This window comes from Myotis davidii, unplaced genomic scaffold (assembly GCF_000327345.1).
Source record: "Myotis davidii unplaced genomic scaffold, ASM32734v1 scaffold636, whole genome shotgun sequence".
In the NCBI taxonomy this organism is placed as follows: Eukaryota; Metazoa; Chordata; class Mammalia; order Chiroptera; family Vespertilionidae; genus Myotis; species Myotis davidii.
Window position 1 is genome coordinate 128,179 of NW_006286987.1, and position 23,669 is coordinate 151,847.

General features: G+C 36.4%; 1 protein-coding gene across 3 annotated transcripts in view; it reads left to right on the forward strand.

Moving 5' to 3' along the window:
• Positions 1 to 9,623: 9,623 nt before the first annotated feature.
• TFEC (transcription factor EC) overlaps positions 9,624 to 23,669 on the forward strand; it is a 71,176-nt gene continuing 57,130 nt past the window's right edge. Inside the window, exons 1-3 of one of the 3 annotated variants that reach the window (XM_015560784.1) lie at positions 9,672 to 9,729; positions 14,156 to 14,345; positions 18,427 to 18,604. Coding sequence is in view for 1 of the 3 variants with exons in the window: in XM_006758938.2 (XP_006759001.1) it covers positions 9,646 to 9,729 (84 nt within the window). In the remaining 2 variants the exon portion in view is untranslated. Of the gene's footprint in view, positions 9,730 to 14,155; positions 14,346 to 18,426; positions 18,605 to 23,669 lie in introns of all 3 variants that reach the window. The other 2 variants (XM_015560783.1, XM_006758938.2) reach the window with 2 other exon arrangements.

Genomic DNA, 23,669 nt, shown 5'->3' on the forward strand with positions numbered 1-23,669 from the left:
CAATCCCCAGTGTGGAATGTGCAGGAGGCAGCCAATCAATGATTCTATCTCACCATTGATGTTTCCATTTCTCTCTCCCTCTCGCTTCCTCTCTGAAATCAATAAAAATATTAAAAAATTAAAAAATAAAAGATAAGCTAGGGTTTTTTCAGTGTTACAGGGGTGGGGAATGCCCAGCCCAAGGGCCATATAAATCCTGAAAAATCATTTGGTCTGGCCCTGCCAAGGTATTAGGGATGAGTTAATTAAATATTTGACCAAATATAGCAGGCTGTTTTTTAAGTTGATAATTTTGTATAGCCCTTGAATGATGCTGTACATATTTAAATTGCCTTTACCAGAAAAAAGTTTCCTCATTCCTGGTAACATATTGGAAGTTTTTCATAAATTAATGATTGTCTTTAACTTGGCTACTTGTTGGTAAGTTTAAAGGCATATTTATGGGTATATAGATTCTCAACATCCCAGGTGCAGATTATCTACACTAATAAAAGAGAAACATGCAAATTGGTGTCACTCCACTATGCCCACCAGCCAATCAGATGAGTATGCAAATTAACCCAATAAAGATGGAAGTTAATTTGCATATGCAGGCATGGAGTGAAGAGTAGAAGGAAGCCAAGCGCTGCAGAAGGAAGCGAAGCTGAGGAGAAGCAAGCGGGGCAGCAGAGGTGGGTGTGAAGCCTGCCTCAGCAGGTTTTGCTCCCTTCTCTGCTTTACTCTGGCCGCAGGAAGCCCTATTCTTGCAGGAATCTTCCTGCAATGGGCCTCTAATATATATATATATATATTAAACTGCCATTCAAAGGATTTTTTAAAATAACCCTTTTAAAAAATTATTTTTATTGTTGAGATTATTCCAGATGTCCCCGATTTTCCTCCCTTTTACCCCCCTCCACCTGGCTCCCCACTCATTGATTACAATGGCATTGTAGTATAGTTTGATATCTGGTATTGTGATTCCTAAAAGCTTGTTCTTCTTTCCCAAGATTGCTGTGGCTATTCAGCATCTATATTGGTTCCATATACATTTTTTGGATTATATGTTCTAGATCTGAGAAATATGCCATTGATATTTTAATAGGGATTGTGCTGAATCTATAGATTGCTTTGGGTAGCATGGACATTTTTATGATGTCAATTCTTCTAATCCATGAACACATTATTTTCTATAACATGTTTGTATCTTCTATCTCTTTATTAAATATCCTATAGTTTTCCAAGTACAGGATTTTTACCTCCTTGGTTAAGTTTATTCCTAGGTATCTTCTTATTATTATTATTTTGCAATGGTAAATGGGAGTGGTTTTTTTTTTGTTTTTGTTTGTTTTGTTTTGTTTAGTTTCTCTTTCTGAGAGTTCATTATTGGTGTATAAAAATGCCATCAATTTCTGAATGTTAACTTGTTTCCTGCTACTTTGCCAAATTCTTTTATTAAATCTAGTAGTTTTTTGTGGAGTCTTTAGGGTTTTCTATGTACAATATCATGTCATCTGTGAATAATGAGAGTTTTACTTCCTCCTTTCCATTTTGGATGCCTTTCATTTTTTCTTCTTGTCTGATTGCTATGGCTAGGACTTCTAGTACGATATTGAATAAGAATGGTAAAAGCAGACAACCCTTGCTTGTTCCTGTCCTTAAGGAAATGCTTTTAGTTTTTGCCCATTGAGTGTGATGCTGACTATAGGTTTGTCATATATACCCTTAATTATGTTGGGGTATGTTCCTTGTATTCTCACTTTGTTGAGAGAGTTTTTCAAAAATAGGTGCTGGATTTTGTTGAAGGTGTTGCTTGTGATTTTTATCCTTTTTTAATGTGATGAATAATATTTATTGATTTGTGACTAGTGTACCAGCCTTGCATCCCCAGAATCAATTCCACTTGGTCATGGCATGTGATAGTTTTAATGTATTTCTGTATTCAATTTGGTAATATTACGTTGAGGATTTTAGCATCTATGTTAATCAGGGATATTGACCTGTAATTTTGCTTGTTTGTGGTATCTTTATCTGGTTTTGGAATTAGGGTAAAGCTGGCTTCATAAAAAGCTTGGGATTTTTTGGAAATATTTTAGGAGGATAGATGTTACTTCTTTGAATGTTTGGCAAAACTCTCTAGTGAAGCCATAAGGACTAGGAATTTTGTTTGCTGGAAGTTTTTTGATTACTGCTATAATTTACTAGTTGTTATCAGCCTATTCAGGTTTTCTGATTCCTCCTAATTGATTTTTAGAAGACTGTATATTTTCAAGAATTTGTCCATTTTACCCAGTTGTCCAGTTTGTTGACATCTAGTTATTTATTGTATTTTCTTCACACCCTTTGTAATTCTGTGGTGCCAGTTGTTGTATCACTCCTCTGATCTATCTCTTCCTTAAACTCCCCCAGGAGTCTTTTAAATATAGTTAGAGGTTCCTATACTGGCTGCTTATAGGGTTACCAAGGCTGTATCCTCTCCTTGGAATGACCCATTTAGTAGTGACCTTTTTTGTCTCTATGAAGTCTATTTTATCTGATATAAGTATTGCTATCTCTTTTTTTTTTTCATGTCCATTTGCATGGAAAATTTTTTTACATATCTTTACTTTCATCCTGTGTGCCTTTTGTTATTTATTTGTATTATCTCTCTTTGTTTCTTGGTGAGTCTGGCTAGTGGTTCATCAATATTGTTTTCATTGATCTTGTGTGTGTGTGTGTGCATGTTTTTTTTTCTATGTCATTTATTTTTGCTCTTATGTTTATTATTTCCTTCCTTCTAAATCATCTGAGCTTTTTTTTCTAATTCTTTTTTCTTAAATATATTTTATTGATTTTTTACAGGGAAGAAGGGAGAGAGATAGATAGTCAGAAACATCGATGAGAGAGAAACATTGATCAGCTGCCTCCTGCACATCCCTCACTGGGGATGTGCCCGCAACCCAGGTACATGCCCTTGACCGGAATCGAACCTGGGACCTTTCAGTCCACAGGCTGACGCTCTATCCACTGAGCCAAACCGGTTTTGGCTCTTTCTAATTCTTTAGTTGTAGATTAGATGGTTTATTTTAGCTTCTTTTGCGGTGTCCCATAGATTTGGGGTTGTTGTGTGTTTATTTTCATTTGTTTCCAGGATGTTTTTATATTTCTTCCTTGATCTCACTGGTAACCAAGTCATTGATTGTTTAACACTACTAAGCTTCCATGTGTTTGAATGGTTTTTTTTAAAAATTATAGTTGATTTCTCATTTCATGCCCTGTGATTGATATGATTTCAATCTTTTTGATATATATATATTTGCTTTTTTTTGGTCTTAATATGTGGTGTATGTTTGAGAATGTTTCATGTGCACTTCAGAAGCATATATATTTGGCAGCTTTAGGATGAAATGTTCTATAAATATTTATTAAATCCATCTGATCTAGTGTTTTGCTTAAAGTCACTTCAAATATATATATGTATATATATATGTATATATATATATATATACACACACACACATATATATGTGTATATATATATATATATATATATGTGTGTGTGTGAGGAGCTAAACATCAATGATGAAAGAAACTCATTGATTGGCCACCTCCTGCATGCCCCACACTAGGGATCAAGCCGCAACCTGGGCATATGCTTTGACCAGGAATTGAACCTTGATCTCCTGCTTCATAGGTTGACTCTCAATCACTGAGCCATGCCAGTCAGGCTAAGGTCACTTCTTCCTTGTTGATTTTTTGTCTGGAAAGATATATCCAGTGATGTCAGTGGGGTGTTAAAGTCCCCAGCTATGACTATATCACTGTCTATCTCATCCTTAAACTCCCCCATGAGTCTTTTAAATGTATTTAGGTGTTCCTATATTGGCTGCATATAGGTTTACCAAGGTTATATCCTCTTCTTGGAATGATCCATTAGTACTATGTAGTGACCTTTTTTTGTCTCTTTTATGGCCTTTGTTTTAAAGTTTATTTTGTCTGATATAAGTATTGCTATCTCACTTTTTTTTAAATTTCCATTTGCTTGGAATTTTTTTTTTTTACATATCTTTACTTTCATCCTGTGTGTCTTTTATTCTGAGGTGGGTCTCTTGTAGACTGCTTACCTATGGGTCATATTTTCTTATCCATTCAGCTACCCTATGTCATTTCATTGGAACATTTAATCCATTTACATATAAGGTCATTATTGGTAGGTGATTATTTATTGCCATTTTAATTCTTTTTAAAAATTTATCTTTATTGTTGAAAATATTACCAATATCCTCACACCCTCTCCCTTCACCTTCCACCATTTATACCCTCCACTCTGCTCCAACCCCTTCCCCAGGCCTTCTGCACACTACTGTCTGTCCATGGGCTATGTATGTATGCATATAAGTTCATTGGTTAATCTCTTCCCACCCCATCCCTCTTCCCTCTGAAATACATCAGTTTGTTGCATGCGTCAATGTCTCTGGATCTTTTTTGTTTGTCAGTTTATTTTATTCATTAGAAATCACACCTAAGTGAGCTCATGTGATACTTCTTTACCTGACTTATTTCACTTAGTAGCTTAGCATAATACTCTCCAGGTCCCTCCATGCTGTTTTAAAGGGTGGGATCCTTCTTTTTTGCAGCTGCATAGTATTCCATTGTGCAAATGTATCCCCATGTTTCAATCCATTCACCTACTGCTGGGCACCTGGCTGTTTCCAGATCTTAGCTATTGTAAACAGTGCTGCTATGAAAATAGGAGTGCATATATTCTTTCTGATTGGTGTTTTTGGCTTCTTAGGATATATTCTTAGGATATATATTCTATCACTGGGTCAAATAGCATTTTTAATTTTTTAAGGAAACTCCAAATGCCATTTTCATTCTCTAAGCCCATGTTCTCCTTTCTCTATTTTTTTCTTACAGTAGTCCCTTTAACATATCTTGAAATAGTTGTTTAGTGGTAATAAACTTAGTCTTTTTTTGTCTGGGAAGTTCCTTATTTCACTTTCAATTTTGAATGATAGCCTTCATAGATAGAGTAGTCTTGGTTTCAGATATTTGCTTTTCATTACTTTGAATACTTCATGCCATTCCCATCTTGCCTGCAGTGTTTCTGTTGAGACATCTGCTGACAGACTTATGGAAGCACTCTTGGAGTAACTGCCTCTATCTCTCCTGCTGCCCCTATGGTTTTCTCTTTGTCTTTAATGTTTGCCATTTAATTATGATGTGTCTGTGTTCAACTTGATTAGGACACTCTGTGCTTCCTGAATTTGTGTGACTTTTTTCCTTCATCAGGTTAGGGAAATTTTCTTTTACCATTTCCTCAAGCAGCTTCTCTATCTCTTACTCAACTTACTTTCCCTGGAGTACCCCTATGATGTGGATGTTGTTCTGTTTCTTGTTGTCCCATAGTTGCCTTAAACTCTTCTCATGCTTTTTAAAAGTGTTTTCTTTTCTTTTTGCTAATCTAATTTAGTGTTTTTATTTTCTACCATGTCTTCCAAATTTCTGATTCAATCCTCAGCTTCATCAAGCCTGCTATTAATTCCTTCTAGTGTAGTTGTGTTGGCAGAAATATTAGTACTCATCCTTCACTAGTTTTTATTCATGGTTTCTATGTCTTTTTTCATGATGTAGTTCCTACTATGTTCATTGTAGTTATCACTAAGTTCCTTGAGCAACCTTATAACCATTACTCTGAACTCTATGTCTGATAAATTGCTTACCTCCATCCCATTTAGGTCTTTTTTTGAAGATTCCTCCTTTTCTTTCATTTGGAGTTTTTTTTCTTTGTCTCCAAATTTTAGTTGTCTCTTTGTGTTTGTCTCCATGTATAGATATACCTACTATGTCTCCTATTCTTTGTGGGGTGGCCTTTTATAGTAATGTCTGTGGGACCCAGTGATGTGGTTTCATTAAACGCTTGTGCTGGATGCTCTGGGAAAGACCCTTTTGTGGGTTATTTGGGTTTTCATCTGGTAATTGGGTCTGAATTGTTGTTTTCCCATTCTTGGGTGGGATCTTATCTCAGGTTGGCTAACTGTGAGTCTCAATACCTACCACATTGTGTGAACTTTTGTACAGGTCCTGACAGGACAAAACTAACCAGAAAACAAGTGAAAACATACAAAAGAACCAGACAACAATAGCAAAATAACCACAAAGTAGAAGAGAACTGGGAAAGGGAAAAAGAGAACAAGAATAATAAGTGAAAAAGAAAGAAAAAATTAATAATACTAATACAATAAAAATAAAAAGAATACTAGACGAGAAAAGGGGAAGAAAAATTCTTAAAAGAAAGAAGGGAGAGAAACAAATAAGAATAAAAGAAAACCATTAAAAAAGAATAGAAGAGCCCTAACCGGTTTGACTCAGTGGATAGAGTGTTGGCCTGCGTACTGAAGGGTCTCAGGTTCAGTTCTGGTCAAGGGCATGTGCCTTGGTTGTGGGCACATCCCCAGTAGGGGGTGTGCAGGAGGCAGCTGATAGATGTTTCTCTCTCATTGGTGTTACTAACTCTCTATTCCTCTCCCTTCCTCTCTGTAAAAAAATCAATAAAAAATATATAACAAGAATAGAAGAGAAAAGAATTATGAAAAGGTAAAAAGAAAAGAAGAAAGATAAAGTGAAAGAAAGAAGAGAAAACAATAAGTAGAATAAGAAAAGAGAAGAGGCAAATAAGAAATATGAAAGAAACAAGAAAGAAAAGAGAAAAAATAACAACAATAATAATACCCAAACAAAAAAATAATAATGAAACAACAACAACAACAAAAACCCAACCAAGTGAAGTTTGTCTGGACAGATTTCAGTGCCTGCTTGGACTTCCCATTGTATCCTGCTCTTGTGTTGTCTGAGGCTGTTTGTGTGCTGGTTTCAGAACTTCTTGGAGATATGTTTTTGCTAGCCAATGCCAGAAGTTGTCCACATTTAGCTCTTAGCACTCTGTTCAAAGCTTCAAGTGACTCACAGCTTGTGGCTGCCTCCACTGGGCTTGGCTGCCTATGTGAGGGGCCAAGCTGAGCTCCTAGGCTGTTTTTTTAGCATCAGGGAGAAAATGGCTGCTAAAATATTGGAGGGGATGGCTCAGCACAGGTATCCTGGCTGCTGCCCTCTGTGGCTCTCCCTAACTCCTTCCACCCTGTGTCTGCTCTGGCAACTTCAGTATGCACTGCTCTCCCTCTACAGAAACCTCTGGTGAGTGTCTGGAAAGGAAAATCCTCTGTGCCAGCCCTTTAAAAAAGTGGATTTATTGCCAAGGGCTCAGTTCCCTGGCTGATAGGAGCCTGGTGGCTGGCTGCTGTGTGGGTGGCTGATCCCGGCTCTGGGTATCCGGACTTGGGAGCCCTTCCTGGAGTCCAGGCCTCTCTCCTCTCTGGGGGAATCCTCCCCACCATTGGCCCTTTGTTCTTGGGAGCAGGGACAGATCCTTCTGCTTCCCGCCCTTCCTACTAGTCTAGAGGTGGTTTCTGCCCTCCCTTGTTTAAAAGTCTCCTCAGCTTGTCTTCATCTGGTATTTCAGGGTGAATATTCCCCAATTTAGTTTTAATTCCAGTTAGATTTGGGGAGGAGGTGAGAGAAAGGTCCACCTACTCTGCTGCCGTCTTCTAATCCTCAACAGTAACCTTTTACCTTTGGGACTTTGATGAAAGCAATCTTAATAATAACAATAATGTATTATTTTGAAAGCAATCTTAATAACAGTAAATATTACTTTTCCTTTTAGAAGGGCTAATATTCCATCTTCTCATCTGCTTTTTACTTACTTGCCAAATTACTTTTTAAGTTAATTTCCAAAGTGTGTTATCTGGCATTGGCAAACAGCCATTTTTTCTTATATAAACTGTTAACATTTTTTACTTAAACATTATTTAACTTAGACATTATCTATTATTGATTACCTTATTGCTCCGAAATATGTTTGTTTGACTTTAAAAAAGAAACAATCCCTACTTTCTAGACATTGATTATTTCAATATCTTATTTTCTCCCAAAATCAGATGTAAGAAAATAATCCTTTTATTTCTTACTTTATTTTTTTGTTATTTTATATAATACCCATTAGTTACTATTTTTTTCTGTCTTTAACTAATTTAAACCATAGGTAATTTATCTTCCCAAATTCTATTAGATTTTAATCTATTTCAGGGTAATGAGAATAACTGTTTGTCTTTGTCTTCTAGTGCCTGATACATGGTAGATATTCAATAGAAGTTTATTAATAAATGAATGACTGAGTGAATGAATAAATAAATGTGGTATTAGTTTTGATGGAGAGGTTAATATGAGGGCTATTAAGCTTTGTTGTTTAATATATACTGTCTACTGTGTGACAGGATCAGTTCTAAGTCCTTGGAGCAGATGCCAGTCGTGCCCTGTCTGTAGGTCCATTTCCCCTTACCATTTGGGCGAATGAGATCCGGTCTTCCAACAGCCTGCAGGAGAGGTATTGTCAGAGGGCTGCCCTCAGCACGAAGGATCCACTCTGCTCAGGTGTAACTTGGGCAGGATGAGTGACTTTTTTAAAAGACAAAAGCAAGAGAAATGTGAACATAACCTTTGCATGAAACTTCAGTAATGAATATGAATGTTTTGCTTCACATATATTTTTTTTAAATATAAGTAAAATAAGAAAATGGTGTAATTGTTACCAAGTGAAGGCAGCTTTTCACAGCACAAATTATAGTTTGGGAACAGAGTTGTATCTTTTGATTTTTTTAAAAGTTCATGCAGATAACTACTATATAGAATGAGACCTCTTTAGACATTTCATTTGTGAAGGCAGTGAGTTTAAAAAAATGTCCCTTAAAAATACTGGATTATGAAAAATAATATAAATCAGACACCTTATAAGCTAAATTATACACTTTACATCTATATGAGAAGATAAAATATTCTTGGATAAGATAAATATTTTTCTGGAGTCACATTGAGAGGAAAATTATATGTAAGGAAAATGTGATTATATGAAATATGGGGAATTTGATGGCCTTGAGTAAAAACTCAAAATCTAGAAATATTCTAAAGAAAGCTGCAATTCTTTTTTTAAAAAAAATATATTTTTATTGATTTCAGAGAGAAAGGGAGAGGAAGAGAGAGATAGAAACATCAGTAATGAAAGAGAATCATTGATTGGCTGCCTTCTGCACACCCCACATTGGGGGATCAAGCCTGCAACCAGGGTATGTGCCCTTGCCTGGAATTGAACCTGGGACCCTTCAGTCCACAGGCCAATGCTCGCTCCACTGACCTAGGGCGAGAAAACTGCAATTCTTAAAATTGAAAATTGGTGCGGGTCAGTTTGTTAAAAAAGTGTTAAATGTGAGGCTTAACAATAAATGTGGAATCTTATGTCCATTTTTATAACCGTCATATAATGCTTGTGTATATTCTGGACAGAAATGTTACTTATGGGGCAATAATGGAATATATGAGAGCTTTTACTGTGGCCACAGCACTGTGCTAGAGTAGTTTTGTTTCTGAATTTGGTAGCATACTTTAGATAAAGAAAGGAACTTCCCTTACTTGAAACTGCTGTGTCATTTCTTCTTCCTTAACTGAAATCCCAACCAAGGTTCAGGAAATGCCCTAATGAGCCACTTCTCTTTTCTCTTTCCTCCACTAACCGGATTTCAACCACTCCAAATTATTCATGATCAGTTTTTTTACTATGGTTGTCTCTTTGGCATGGTGCTTATGCTATGGGAAGAGGGGTTATACTTTGGTGCTGTTTGTAGAAGTGATAACAGTGATAGAATCCAATCATTGCTGGTAGGTAACTAAACTAGCAAGTTAATCTTCTGTACTTTAAACAAACGCTGAAAAGGAGTCTAATCAATATCTATTTTACTTTGATATGTGTGGCTTGTTTATAATGGTGGTTTCATTTTGCATGATCAGTAGGCATCAGGATATTAGAGTAGTTAACTGTAGTTTGCTGTAATTTGGGTAAAATATATCTGAAATTCAATGTCTTATGCTAACAAGATGGAGAAATCACTGTTTTAGTTCATGATAACCAAAGCAATTTCTTCTTCCAGTTTGATAATCTCAATTATTTATTAAGTTGCAACATAATTTAACATTTTATGGCATCTCATATATTATTTTATGAGTAAATGTTAATTTCTGTTTATATTTTAACAATATATATTTCATTGGCTTTTAAATGTAGGAAAATATTACTGCTCATAGCAGAAATAACACCAGATAGTACTTTAGCATATGGTATTTTCCTGGGGTTAAATGTTCTTTTGGGTTTATAATGAAGATTTGGATCCAGAAAATTTGTGTAGGAGATGTTAAGAATTCCAAAGCAATAATTGTTTACAGTAATAGTTTCAATTATAATAATGAAACTTGGAGTGGAAACATGAAAGTTATATATATGAATATATACACATACCTATCTGCACATGTATTTTATATATATTTGTTTAAATGAATAATAGTTTCATACTTTTAATATTGTCTTAAAATGTTTTATTGGAAATAGACATTTTGAGAAAAATAAACCTGTTATTATCTTTAATTCATTTCAGGTAACATATTAGTAAGTTGCTTATTAGAAACTTTATTTAAACTTAAAGAGACGGACAGAAACTTCACAATTCTTCCCTGCTCAGACTGTATCAACAAAGCAAAGTGAAACAGAATATGGAGTTCATTATCAAGATTTTTCAGTCAGTCCTGCTTCACTTCTATTTTAGATGAATCTGAACATAGTTTTATACTTTTGAATAGCTTTTGAATTAGTACTAAATCCTTTATTATTTTGGTGGACACTATCTTAAAGAAGCCAAACTTTGTGATATCCATCCTCAGAATTAAAAAATATTTTTTAGCTATAAAGCAAATGGAATATATATAATTTTCATATTTTTTTATTTCTTTGGTTTTAATTATCATTATAATCATTTTTAATTTTCAGTTCCATTCCAAAGAAGTATGTATGAGTAAATTTTGTTGAACTGAAACTTGGATCTGATGTCAAAAATAAAATAAGCTGAAAAATGTTTCTTAAAAGCCAGCTTAATTTTAATGATTGTGGCACAAGTTTTTGTTATAAGTTCTAGAAAGACAAATTATGAGGCCTTTAAATATGATGCACATTTCCCGTATAAGTAAAATTTTTTGAAATTATGGTAATTAACACAGTGGACATAGAAAATAAATTTGAAAACAGTGGTTTAAGTAGCTATACAGAGGAAATAAGGGAAGGAAAAAGTGAAAAAAAATATTATCCAGTAATTCCAAACAAACTAATGAAATATGTTTCAAAGGGAATGATAGCTATTGATAAAATAATGAATATATGACACATGTGGAAATGCAATCATTCAATTCTTTATAAGTCAACTTATAAATAAAATTTTATGAAATCAGCTAGACATGCCAGATTCTTCATGGAGATAAATTTAATTAATTTTATAGTAAAAAGAAAAAAAATAGATTAAGCAATGGAGTGAAAACATATCCAGAAAGTTAATGTTTACAAATAGCAGTTCACAATTTTTTATTTTTTACTATTTGGCAAAATAAAACAAATGTATAAAGCAAAATATAGTTCCTGTGCAGGTTTTGCTGATTATATTTATTTAGGTCAGAAAGAAGAATCTGTGAGGCATAGAGCGGATGTATGAGCAAAGCTGAAAGAATCACACGTGTCCTCAAAAACATAACCTATGAGGGAAGAGCTTAAAAGTAGTCTTGCAGAAAAAATGAATAACAAGAAACTAATGTACAGAAGTGTTTCTTATTTTATAGAGTTGTCAATTACCAACCAGTTACAGAATCTGTGAGTTGGGGTGGAGGTGTTTGGCAATATATCAACATCTGCCAAATATTGCTTTGCCTATGAGATCTAGAGAATGACAGATAATTTTGTGATTCTGTTAAATTTTATTTTTGGAGCATAGAAAGCCTAGATAACTGTATCAACAAAAATAGAATAGTGTGAGAATGTATTACAGGTAGTTTACGTTAAACATTAGGAAAACTGGAGGAATCATTATTGAAAAGCGAAATAGTAAGGTAGTTTGTGGAATTTCCTCAGGTGACCTGTTTTAAGAATAGATTGATCAAGAAGAGAAAGCCCTTCTTTCTGATTTTGTAATTGCTCTCAGGATACAGAAAGAGATTGAGGCTAATGATTTTCACTTTTCTTTTTTCTCTCTTCAGTTATGAAAGAATAGGTGGAATTCAAAAGTAGAATTTAAAATTCTTACACAACAATTTCAAATAAAAGAAGCAAAGAGTCTAGGAAATAGAGATTGAGTTTTAATAAGGATTCCCCTGCCTCCTTCATATTCATACCATGTGAGAATGTTTCAAATCTTCTCTCGCCTCTCCTGTAACACTCCTCCTCAGCCTGCATACTAGAACAGAGTGTGGTTCACTCTCTAGCTTCTTCCACTGGCCAGAGATCCTTCCATTCCGCCCTTCATTCCTTTCTTATTTCTTATTGTGTGAACATGTTTCCAATACAGAAGTTCATATGCACATGAACAAATTAAATTCTGAAACATACTCAGCTTCCCTTAGATATATTTCCATCCAGATAAAAATTTGAGCCAGAACTTTCATATATATTTTTCTATATCCTTTTCTCCCTCTTGCCAAAACTCATTCTCTCCAACATCTTTTCCCACTCCCCCCAAATTTAGACCAGTGCAGGCTACATTGAAGATCTGGCAGCTAATGATCTCATCAAGTGTCTTCAGGGAATTTTTCAGCAGCTAAGATGTTTACACTCTGCTTCTTTTGACCCTGTGCAAATTCAAATGGATTTGACCCTACTGAACAATCTGAGGTCTGTAACAGTTTTGTAAGCAGCAGTTTTTTTTTTTAACATCAGACTTTACATTCTGGTAAACTTTTAGGTTTCTTAATTAATCGTAGTCTAAGAGGCATCATCCTTTAGTTATACTCTCGAATGTTTCTCTCCACTTAATCACTTTTCCTTTTCTGTAGCTTATTATTGCCCTTCACATGTGAAAGGCACTTCTCGAATGATGGATACTTTTATCATTCCATCAGTACTATACCTACTATTATATGTTCTTCGCATAATCATATCAACCTCCTCTACTCTTTCTCTGCTCTCAAATTTTAAAACATCGATAGTTTTTATTGCAAATAAAAAAAACCCCACTTTTTATTAGCTTTTTGAATGCTTATTGTGGACATGTAAGTGTAGAAACAAGTCAGGGGCGGAGTCTGCCCCAATGAGATGACTGATAACCTCATCCTCTGGAGAATGTAGACAATGTGTGATTTTGTCTTGAGCAATCACTTAGTTAATATCTCTATGAGTTTGCTTAAGTTTAAGGTATAAGTAGAGGCGTGTACCAGGTGCCCCACTAGGTTTTGAGGATAAGCTATGTCAGATATATTACCTGCCAAGGAGCAATTGCATTTCACAAATTAATCAATCTGGAAAGTGCTACAAAAAGTGTATATGAATTTGCTATTATCTGGGGTTTTGCAACCATCAAAAATATGAAGGTTGAAGTAGGTATTGAAAAATAATGAGCTATTTTCTAGGCAAGAAAAGGGCAAGAGAAAGACATCAAAGCAAAAACTAGCATGGAGGTGTACAGAGCATGGCACATCCAGTGGTCTTTGATTAGAGCTTGGGATCTTCACGAGGGGAGTAGCTTGATCTGACTGTGTATCAGTGGGATATCTCTGTCCATTTGGAACACATACTAGAGTCCTGAGTTTTAGATTTTATTTATAGAGTGTATCTGCTGTAAGAGAGCAAGGACAAACATGTGTCTCTGGATAGGACTTCGCAAAGCGGTTGTCCCCCTGGCAAGAACAGAAGACAAGTATTTGGCTAAAAATATGATAGAACCTATTTCATAAGAAAATCAAAAGTGATGGGCTATGTCATTTTTCACTTTAGAAAGAAGTACTTAAATGGAACATGGGTGACTCCCAAAGCAGTGGAACAAGCAAATATTTGCAAGTGATTTAGTCATTTCTTTGTGGTTGCTTGGCTTAGTCCTGATAGAACACACTGTGAAATAGGAAGTCAGTTCAGCATTTTTAGCTTGCTAATTTTCCATGTGACTTTGAGTAAGTCTCTCTTTCTCTCTCTCTCTCTCTCTCTCGGCCATGTGACTTTGAGTAAGTCTCTCTCTCTCTCTCTCTCTCTCTCTCGTGTGTGTGTGTGTTTGTTGAATATTTTCAGTTAAATTAATATCTATGTTTCTGTGTGGAGAGCGAAGGACTGGGATTTGGACTGAGTGTGAAGGAAGAGTCTAGTCGTGTTAGAGTTAGGTCTGCTGTGCCTGAAGAGCAGCGCTGCATTATTCCTGGGATGCTCAACTTATACTGAATATGGGAGCTCTCAGATTGGAAATACAGCTCAGTGCCTAAAGGTAGGACCTCTCTCCTTCTTCCTATAAGACCCAGGATCTCACATTTCGGATAGATTTTCAGAGCATGAAGGATAACCATAAACTACTATTTAATGGCCTTTCTTCCCATAATACCTTCTTCTGAAAACAACCTCGAAGGATGTTACCTTAGCACAGAGCTCTCAGAGCAAAATTAAGTATAAAATGAATTTGGGAAGTAACCTTTAATTTGTGGGGTTTTTTTTTTGTTTTCTTTTTCTTTATAGGTCCCTCTGCTCTTCCATATTTTCTAAAAATATATTGCCAATTAATTTGTTTCAACATGAAACACTGGTTATACTAAGTAGCATCTAAATTCACTTATATTCAGTCCGTTTGGACACACTCAGTGAAATGCATGACAAAACTCGCTGTAGTTTTCTAAATACAAAACAGCAACAACAAAACAGCAAGCAAAGATATTTCAAAATACACTAGTAGGAAATAATTTACAAAATAAATGTATACACTAAAATAATAAGTCCTCTCCTGGGGATAAATGTGAGTCAGTAAATGCTAACTTGCTTGAGTAGCAGTCATCTTAGAAGAGTTTTAATCAGTATCAGTATCAGCTATATTACCTGAAATCTTTTCTCTGTTCTCCACCCGTTGATAATAGCTAACATTGACTGGGCTCTAGTCAGGGACTAAAAGGCATGTATCACCTCTTTTGAGTCTGATAATACCCTTGAGGCAAAAGCTGTTATCTCTATTGTTCAGAAAGGTGAGTTTTCGGAAGGATACTTAACTTTCCAAAGGTGGCCAGTGAGGAAGTGATGGAGCAGAGACTTGGATCTAGGTCTGTGTGGTGCTTAAACATAGGTAAATTATGCAATCATTTTTCCTCCCACTTTTAAATTTAAACTTCATCTTTGTTGTTCTTTTTCATTCATTTTGAACCAGAGCCGATCTTTATGCCACTGAAGGAAAACAGTTCAAGAGAGAAGGGTTAGGGAAAATCAGAAAGTGCTGTGATGCTAAAAATGGTTCCTAGGCTTATGTATGGATAATGAGGTCTTTGACTGTGTTACATTTGCAAAAATAGCAGTTGCAGAGGTAACAAGGGACCAGAATAGATGGCTCCAATTCATAAAAGAAAGGGGCAGAGTGAAGACACTCATTAATGTTGAAGCAGTAGAAGGATAACTAGTGACAAATATCAAGTAGATTTGCTTCAGTTTGGTCAGAGAAAGGTCATTGATTATTTTTGGTTAAACTGGTTCACAGAGGCCAGGTCTCCACTAAAAAAGGGAATTAATTGCTTCCATTTCCCACTAATTGCCTCAACATTTCCCTTTGCTTTGTCATTGGAGATTTGGTCAGACAGGCAAAAAGTCAAAAGTCAGAGTTTGATGGAATCTACATAAAAAGGGAATCTGAGGAGACCAAATTATGGCATTTGGTGTAGTAATGATAATGATAGTTAGCATTTTTTCCTGGGAGTGCTGTAGATTTTTAGAGACCTTTTCAATCTTTAATCAGACCGTAGGGCACATTTAAGAGAGTTCACTGTTTTTATTTCCATCTAGAGGATAAGGCATCACAGAGAGATGAACTAACCTAGGGCAAGTCTCCTGAGATGTTAATCCTACAAATTGGAGTATACTCTCCTAATGTTGAGTTTTAGCTGGAAGCTTGGGCTCTTCCCCATTATCATTCATTCAAGTTCCTTCAGAGTTTTTAGGGTTTTTGTACATTATTATCAGATTACAGCCTCTACCAATGACTGAAAAATCAGCAAGAAATAGTGTGGAAAGTTTTGATGTTACCACAGTTGCTTAGTTTGAAGGCTATTAATTGATGCTACAGCCATCTTCAATTAACAAGACATTTGCCTGGCTCGTGTGGTTCAGTGGCAATCTAGGAACCGAGAGAGGTCATGGTTTGATTCAGGGTCAGGGCACATGCCAGGGTTGTGGGTTTGATTCACTGTGGGGTATATGCAGGAAGCAGCAGATACCTAATTTTCTCTTGAGTTGATGTTTCTATCTCTCTACCCCTCTCCTTTCCTCTCCTCCTCTCAAATCAATAAAAAAGTTAACAAATTAACAAGACATTCTACTTTGTATTTGCTGAATTAACCAGTCTTTGAAATCTTGTCCAGCTCCACCACCACCCTTTGAGATATGTGAGTTTTATATTTCAGACATTTTGCTTTACTCTTTTGGAACACGGAGTGGCGATATAGATAGTGGAAAGAACATGGGCTCTGAACATGATAGATCAGTGTTCAATCATTTTGGCTTCTCTGATTTATTTGTAACACCTTCAGAGGTCCGATAGACAAGTTCTGTTCAGGAAGTCACAAGACTGTAATATCAACTACTCTTCTTTCCTTGAAGAACCAGAAATATATTATTAATTTATTACAATATTAAGCTCTTAGAAACATGGTAAATTAGAATGAACATGGGTTTTAAAGCAAGACGGTTAGGTTTCAAAACAAGCTCTGTCATAACCAGTTGTTTAATACCATGTAATGCGATTGAAACTCAATTTCTTCATGTAAACCTGATATACCTTGCTGGGTTACTAGCATATGGTTATTAAATGTGACAGTGAAGGTAAAACACCTCGCTCAATGTCTGCATAGATGGGGACCTAGAAACTAGCCACATGCTTCTTAGTGTTATTATAAATAATAAAGACATTAAATGATGACACTATTAATTGCAGCAAGACCAAACAAACATAAGATACTGCTATAAAAGAAGTTTAGTTCTTTATAAAAATACTTCATTTGAACAAGATGCTCTCACAGTTATGGTGAACTTGAACTGGACTCTCTTCCTGTGGTCAGATGCCTCCTACAGCAAGTCCTCCTTACACTACATTATTAAAAATGCTGTGCTCACATGAAGTCATTTAGTCATCAGGCAGCCCTAGGGATTGATTGGTATTATTGCACTCACTGTACAGGTAAGGGCATTTACATTTTGAGAGGGAAATATTCGACCCACAGTCACATAGCTTGTCAGTGAGGAGCTCAAGTTTGAAGCCATGTGGGCTAATTCCCAAACTTGCAATTTCAAATGGTGCTCTAACAATGCTTTTGAGACATCAAATTGCAATTCAAGCTTGTCATTTGTGCAAGCTGAGAAATTAAATCGCCCTCACCCTCATTTTTAAATCAAGTAAGGGGATTCTTAAAGCTTATCTTTCTTCGGACAAAAAAAAGGCTATTCATAGTAAGAACAGAAAAGCATTATCAACAGTGACATCTATGTCACCAAACTCTACATTAGGTTCTTTCTAAGAGCTTTAATTTAATCTTAAAAAGTATAACTAGCTGATTCGCTTATCAGGACACACGTCTCAGTCCTCTAACCGAGAAATGCTAGGAACTGGGCATATGGGTCCTTCCTGCTCCCTTGGTGCTTTGCTCTAGCCTGCCCCTCCCCCTCGCCTCCCTCTGTACCTCTCAGGCAGGTCCAGTGAACCGTTCTGCCCAGTGTTGAAGCTGAGGACCAACTCTGAAGAGAGCCCTAATTATCAAACGATTTGCTCACAACTTTTTAGACTTGTTTCTTTTAAACAATGCCACTTATAAAACTCCTTTCAAATACATAAACAGGGCATACCCACTAAAACAGGCAGAGCGAAGATTGGTTTGACTGTTTTGATTAACTCGACTGCTCAAGTCAGTCAAAAAGTAATCACCAGTTAAGCAAACCATTTTGACAGATTCTTGGCCCACTGTGACTGCTTGTTTGACTGGCTTGCCTGTCAGGTGAAAGTGGTCAGATTGACTGGAGACAATCTATCTGGAAAATTATCTTCGGAGGACGTGGGTGTCTGTACACCAGAATTTACTTTAAATAACTTTATTTGAAATCTGTACCTATTTTCCTGGGACCAGTGAGAGAAGTTTGAAAGTGACACATTGTAGCATTTGTCTTTCTAGAGTGAGATGTCTCTTCACTTGCTAGGGCTGGCAATATATTTATAGGCTAAAAAATAACCACACATTTCCCTATGCACAGATAGAGTTCAATTACATTGAAACTCTACCCTAACTTGGGCAAGCGCTAACAAGCCATCATATCCTCTTCCTCTTCTGAAGGGTTGACGCTAGACATATGACAGCAAATGACTTCTCAGAAATCAGGTTACCAATCCAGTCATGAATGACTTGTGGTAAGAAAAAGTTGACCTTGCCACTAATCATAGTTCTTCTTAGAAGAAGAGTTTGAGAGAAGGAAGCCACCACAACAAAAACAGCAAACAAAACCTTTGAGGAGGTAAGAGAATCTAGTTGCCATTATTATTTGAGCTACTTTTAAAAATCAAGCCCATGTATATATCCATGCTTATGTTCCCCTAGGAAATTTACTTTGAAACAAGCTTCCAAGTTTGGGCAAGACAAACACACCACTGTAAATATAGGGAGAATGATGTATTCACACATTTATGGGGAGAATATAATAGGTTTGTTGTCTGCTGTAAGCACAGTGTTATAAGGTCTGGCCTAAGTGGTTGAGTATTCTAGTCCATTTACATTGATCATTTGAAATATCCTGTTATTGTTTGAAAGACTTTCATGTGCTGCTTTCCAACACTCCTAAAATTCTAACTTTTTCCATGAAAATGTCTTGTACATGTGCAGGACTTAGATGCTACTCTGTGTACTTTTATTAAATAAGTTCAATGGTAAGATTAGATGGAAGTTAGGGCCAGAGTATCGGTAATGAATAACATGATGGCACTGTTCTCAAAATAGCTTACTTAAAAGTCATAGTTTCTTTTGTGTTAGAATCACTTGATGTATCATTCTATTTTTTAAAAAAAATTTTGATTAATAGCTGGAAAGAAAGCTTACTTTAGCCTTGCTTTCAAAGGTTTTGCTTTTTAGTAATTTTATGATTGTTTTAAGCAATAAGCCCTTGGACCTGAGTAAAAGTAAGAAGCAAATTACGTGTCATAGTTTAAAGAATGCTAGAGAGAGTCCATCAGGGTATATACATTTAAAATTTTATATGCTCACTACATTTTAGAGTCATTACTAGTAATGTTTCAATGATCATCTTGATGCTTCAAATGTTTTACACCTCAAGGATCATTTCCTTTGGCTATGAAAATGTACAAATTTACCTCTCTGGCAACAACTCATGTTGCTGCCTGTTGCATTGTTCCCTGTTCATCATTCGGTATTATCATTTAAAGAGTTTTTTTAAATTTGAAATGGAAACAACTTCATTTTAATAATTATTCTGATGAAAAACAAAATCTCAGTCGTGAGACCAGTGAATATTTGAAAGCTTGCTTTGCTTTAGAGCTCCTTAACCTAAGCATTATCTTCACTTTCTGAAGCGTAGAGCATAGAGAACAATGCTGCTCACATCACTGTTGTGAGGGTTGCGTGAGGCAAGACTGGTAGTGCTCCAAGTTCTGTGCCTGACACTAAGCAAAATATCCATACTCACCAGCAATGTATGCCATTTTTATCACTCTGATTATTAACATAGTTTTTACTTTAAAAATATATTTTATTGACTTCAGAGAGGAAAGGAGAGGGGGAGAGAGATAGAAACAGCAATGATGAGAGAGAATCATTGATTGGCTTCCTTCTGTATGCCCCTACTGGGGATCAAGCCTACAATCCCAGTATGTGTGGACCAGAATCAAACCCAGGACCCTTCAGTCCAAAGGCTGACACTATCCACTGAGCCAAACCAGCTACGGCAACATAGTTTTCACTTTAAAGAGACTGCCAAAATAGAGATAAGCAGACATGGATGAGTTGATTTTTAACTTTGTGCTACTTTAATAACTTTAGGTATCTCCTCAGTAAAAAGTGTTAAATAGGGGATCACAAGCATAAGGGATCAAATATGAGATATATGAGATCATGAAAGGGATCCACGCATAAGAAAGTGCTGTGTAAATTGTAAAATGTTGTATAAAAACACATTTTACTCTAAGTCTTATTCACTTTATTGATTATTGCCTTTGGGTTCCATGCCAGTTGTTTGCCCTCCCTATAATTTTGTGGCTGCATATCTAAAAATTCAGTTTCAATGACAGAGAAGACACACCAACTGTGACACTGCTGGTGAAAATAATGAAAATGGTGGAAGTGTTTAAAAATCATGCCCTGGCCGGTTTGGCTCAGTGGATAGAGCGTCAGCCTGCGGACTTGGGAGTCCCGGGTTCGATTCTGGTCAAGGGCATGTACCTTGGTTGCGGGCACATCCCCAGTAGGGAGTGTGCAGGAGGCAGCTGATCAATGCTTCTCTCTCATCGATGTTTCTAACTCTCTATCCCTCTCCCTTCCTTTCTGTAAAAAAAAATCAATAAAATATATTTTAAAAAAATCAAATGATTTATGTCAGGCATCACTGTCTTTAAGTCTCGTGCCAAGGGTGCCAGGTTTTGGTTGGTGCACGCATGTGGCCCCCACGACACATATTTCCAAAAGCATCCTGGCCAGAACGATGAGTTCCACCACCTCAGACTCTGGGAATTTGACCCACAGCTCTGCTAGGACCCCGGGACTCGGCACTGGTTCGATGCCCTGCCAATTCACTGACAGCATAGGGCTGGTCTATTTTTTTTTTTTTTTTGGCAAGTTGGTGGGCACAAAGTTCACAATATCTGGTAAAATGGGAGCTTGAACATAGCAGGCAAAGTGACATTTTTGCCAGATGTTTCCCCCTTTTCAGAGTACACGGAGATCAGTGGATGAGCACATGCCATGGCGGGGAGAGGAGAAGGCCATACTCCATTTGCCATACTTTTGAGAGCTAGCATGGACATACCTTGTGGGTGAGGAAAATAAAAGATACAAGGAAGACTATCTAATTTCTGGGTTGAGAAATTGGATGAATAATGATGCCATTAACTGAAGACTGGGGAGAAACAGGTTTTGAGGGAATAATCATGAGTATTTGGGCATATAAATTTTAAATTTCGAGATATTTGTAGTAATCTCTCTCTCTCTCTCTCTCTCTCTCTCTCTCTCTCTCTCTCTCTGTTCCTCTCCCTCTAATATATATAAAGCTGAACCTGCAAAGAAAGAAAATTTAGGATTTACATTCTGTTAGTGTGTAAATTGTATTTAAGCTGTGGAAACAGATAACATCAGCCACAGTGAGAAGAAGAGAGAAGGTGCCTAGTGAGGAGCCCTGCGGCACCTCCAATTCACTTCTCAAGCCGCTGTGTTCCAGGGTCCTTCCTCATGGGCCATCTGAACAGAAATACAGATTTGGGAGTCAGGCATGTAGGAGGTGTTTGAAATCATGAGAACAGATGCTTCCTCTGAGAGAGTGTGGAGAGAGAAGAAAACGTGCAAGTGCTGAGTCCCCCCCGCCCCCTCACCAGCCTCTGAGATCATTCTTCCGAGGAGCATCAGTGACCCAATTATTCCCCCGTCCATCAGCAATATTTTCTGCGCTTTCTCTTCCCGCATCCCTGTAGCACAGGACTTTTTAACCACTTCTTTCTTCCTTATTTTGTCTTTGTCATGTCACTCTGTACTAATTTTTTAAATATTTTTTTTGAGATTCCTTTAGTCTTTCCTGTGTATTGCATGTAGGTGTTTCTCAGAGGTTTTACTTCCTATTTTATCTTTTTAATTTTAATTCTTCATCCTGTGTAGCTTGATCTAAAACCCTGACTGAACGACTTCTTCTAAGCTGACAACCAAATCTGTATTTCTAAATCCACACATTTAACTGTTTACCAGATCTCTGTCCTGGGAGACATCCAGATTTCATTGAAATTATAATCTTTTCATTAAAACTTTGCCTCAATTCCTTATTTTGGTAACTGCCATCTTCTTCACCAGTTCCCCTTTCATACTTAAGCATTTTATGTGACTCTTTTTTCCTCTTCACTATATGTATAAATGAATCAGAAGTCATATATATAATTCCTCTATATCAGGGGTAATATTTGACCTATCTTTTCAATATTAAATACTATTGACTTAACTTGGACCCTTTTTCTTCTCTCCTGAAATATTAATGAAAACTCCTAAATATACTTTTTGCACCCAGTCTGGTTTTTCCATAATTCAGGCTCTATATCGTTGCCTGAGAGATATTTCTGAAATACTAGTTGATCATGTTACCATCCTGTTAAAAGCATTTTATGGTACATCAAGGCTATAAGCTTAGGGTGATATTTATTCCTCTTTATGAGCTGACTTCTGTCTAATTTTCCATTTTCATCTGTCCTCACCTATACTTTCTTGAGATTATACTAAAAGAGAAGAAAGAAAGAAAAAAGAAAGAAAGAAAGAAAGAAAGAAAGAACAAAGAAAGGAAGGAAGGAAGAAAGAAGGAACAAAGAAAGGAAGGAAGGAAGAAAGGTGAACAGAAGAAAGATGAAAGAAAGAAATAAAGAGGAAGAAGAAAGAAAGAAAGAAAGAAAGAAGGGAAAAAGAGAAAGAAAAGAACAAAGGAGGGTAGAAAAGAAGAGAAGAAGAACATTTTGCTTCTTTTACTGGACTATTTTAATAGCCTTGAGAAGTTAAAGGTGTTAGATTTAGAGAGCTGACAGTAGAAAAGAAGGGAAGAAGAACATTTTGCTTTTATAACTTCTTTTACTGGACTATTTTAATAGCCTTGAGAAGTTAAAGGTGTTAGATTTAGAGAGCTGACCTCTGTTAGGATTTTCTTCAGCTATGATGGGTAAATCTCATACTGCCATCATTTCCCCGCAGGGTGTTTCTTAAAAGCCATCAACAAAATTCTTACTGCTACAAGAATGAGAAAATAGAACTTGGAATCAAATTAAAAAGGAGTACATACATATTAGTTTTCTATTGCCACTGCAATAAAATTCCACAACCTTAGACTTAAAATGGCACACGTTACCTTATGTAGAGGGCAGGACTCTGCAATATTTTTCACGGAGCTCAAATCAAAGTAGCACCAGGGCTTAGTTTCTTTCTGGAGGTTCTGGGAGAGAACCTTTTCCTCGCCTTTTCCAGCTCCCAGAGGCCGCCCAGTTCCTTGGCTCCCTGTGTATCACTGTGGCCTCTGCTTCCAGAGCCATGTCTCCTCCTGTTCAATTCTGACCCTCTTGTCTCCCTCTAATGAGGGCCCTCCCAGATAGTACATTGGGCCCGTCCAGATGATACAAAATAATCTCTCCATCTAAAACTCCTCAATTTCATCACACGCACAGAGCCCCTTTCATAATGTAAGCTCACATAGCCACAGGTGGGAGTGTTACTGTGCAGACATCTTTGTTGAGGAAGGCATTATTTTAACTACCACAGAAATTGTAAATAATTGATAAAAGTTTAACAGACTAAAATATGTCATAATACATTTTTTGTTTTCTCCTTTTAGTTTTGAA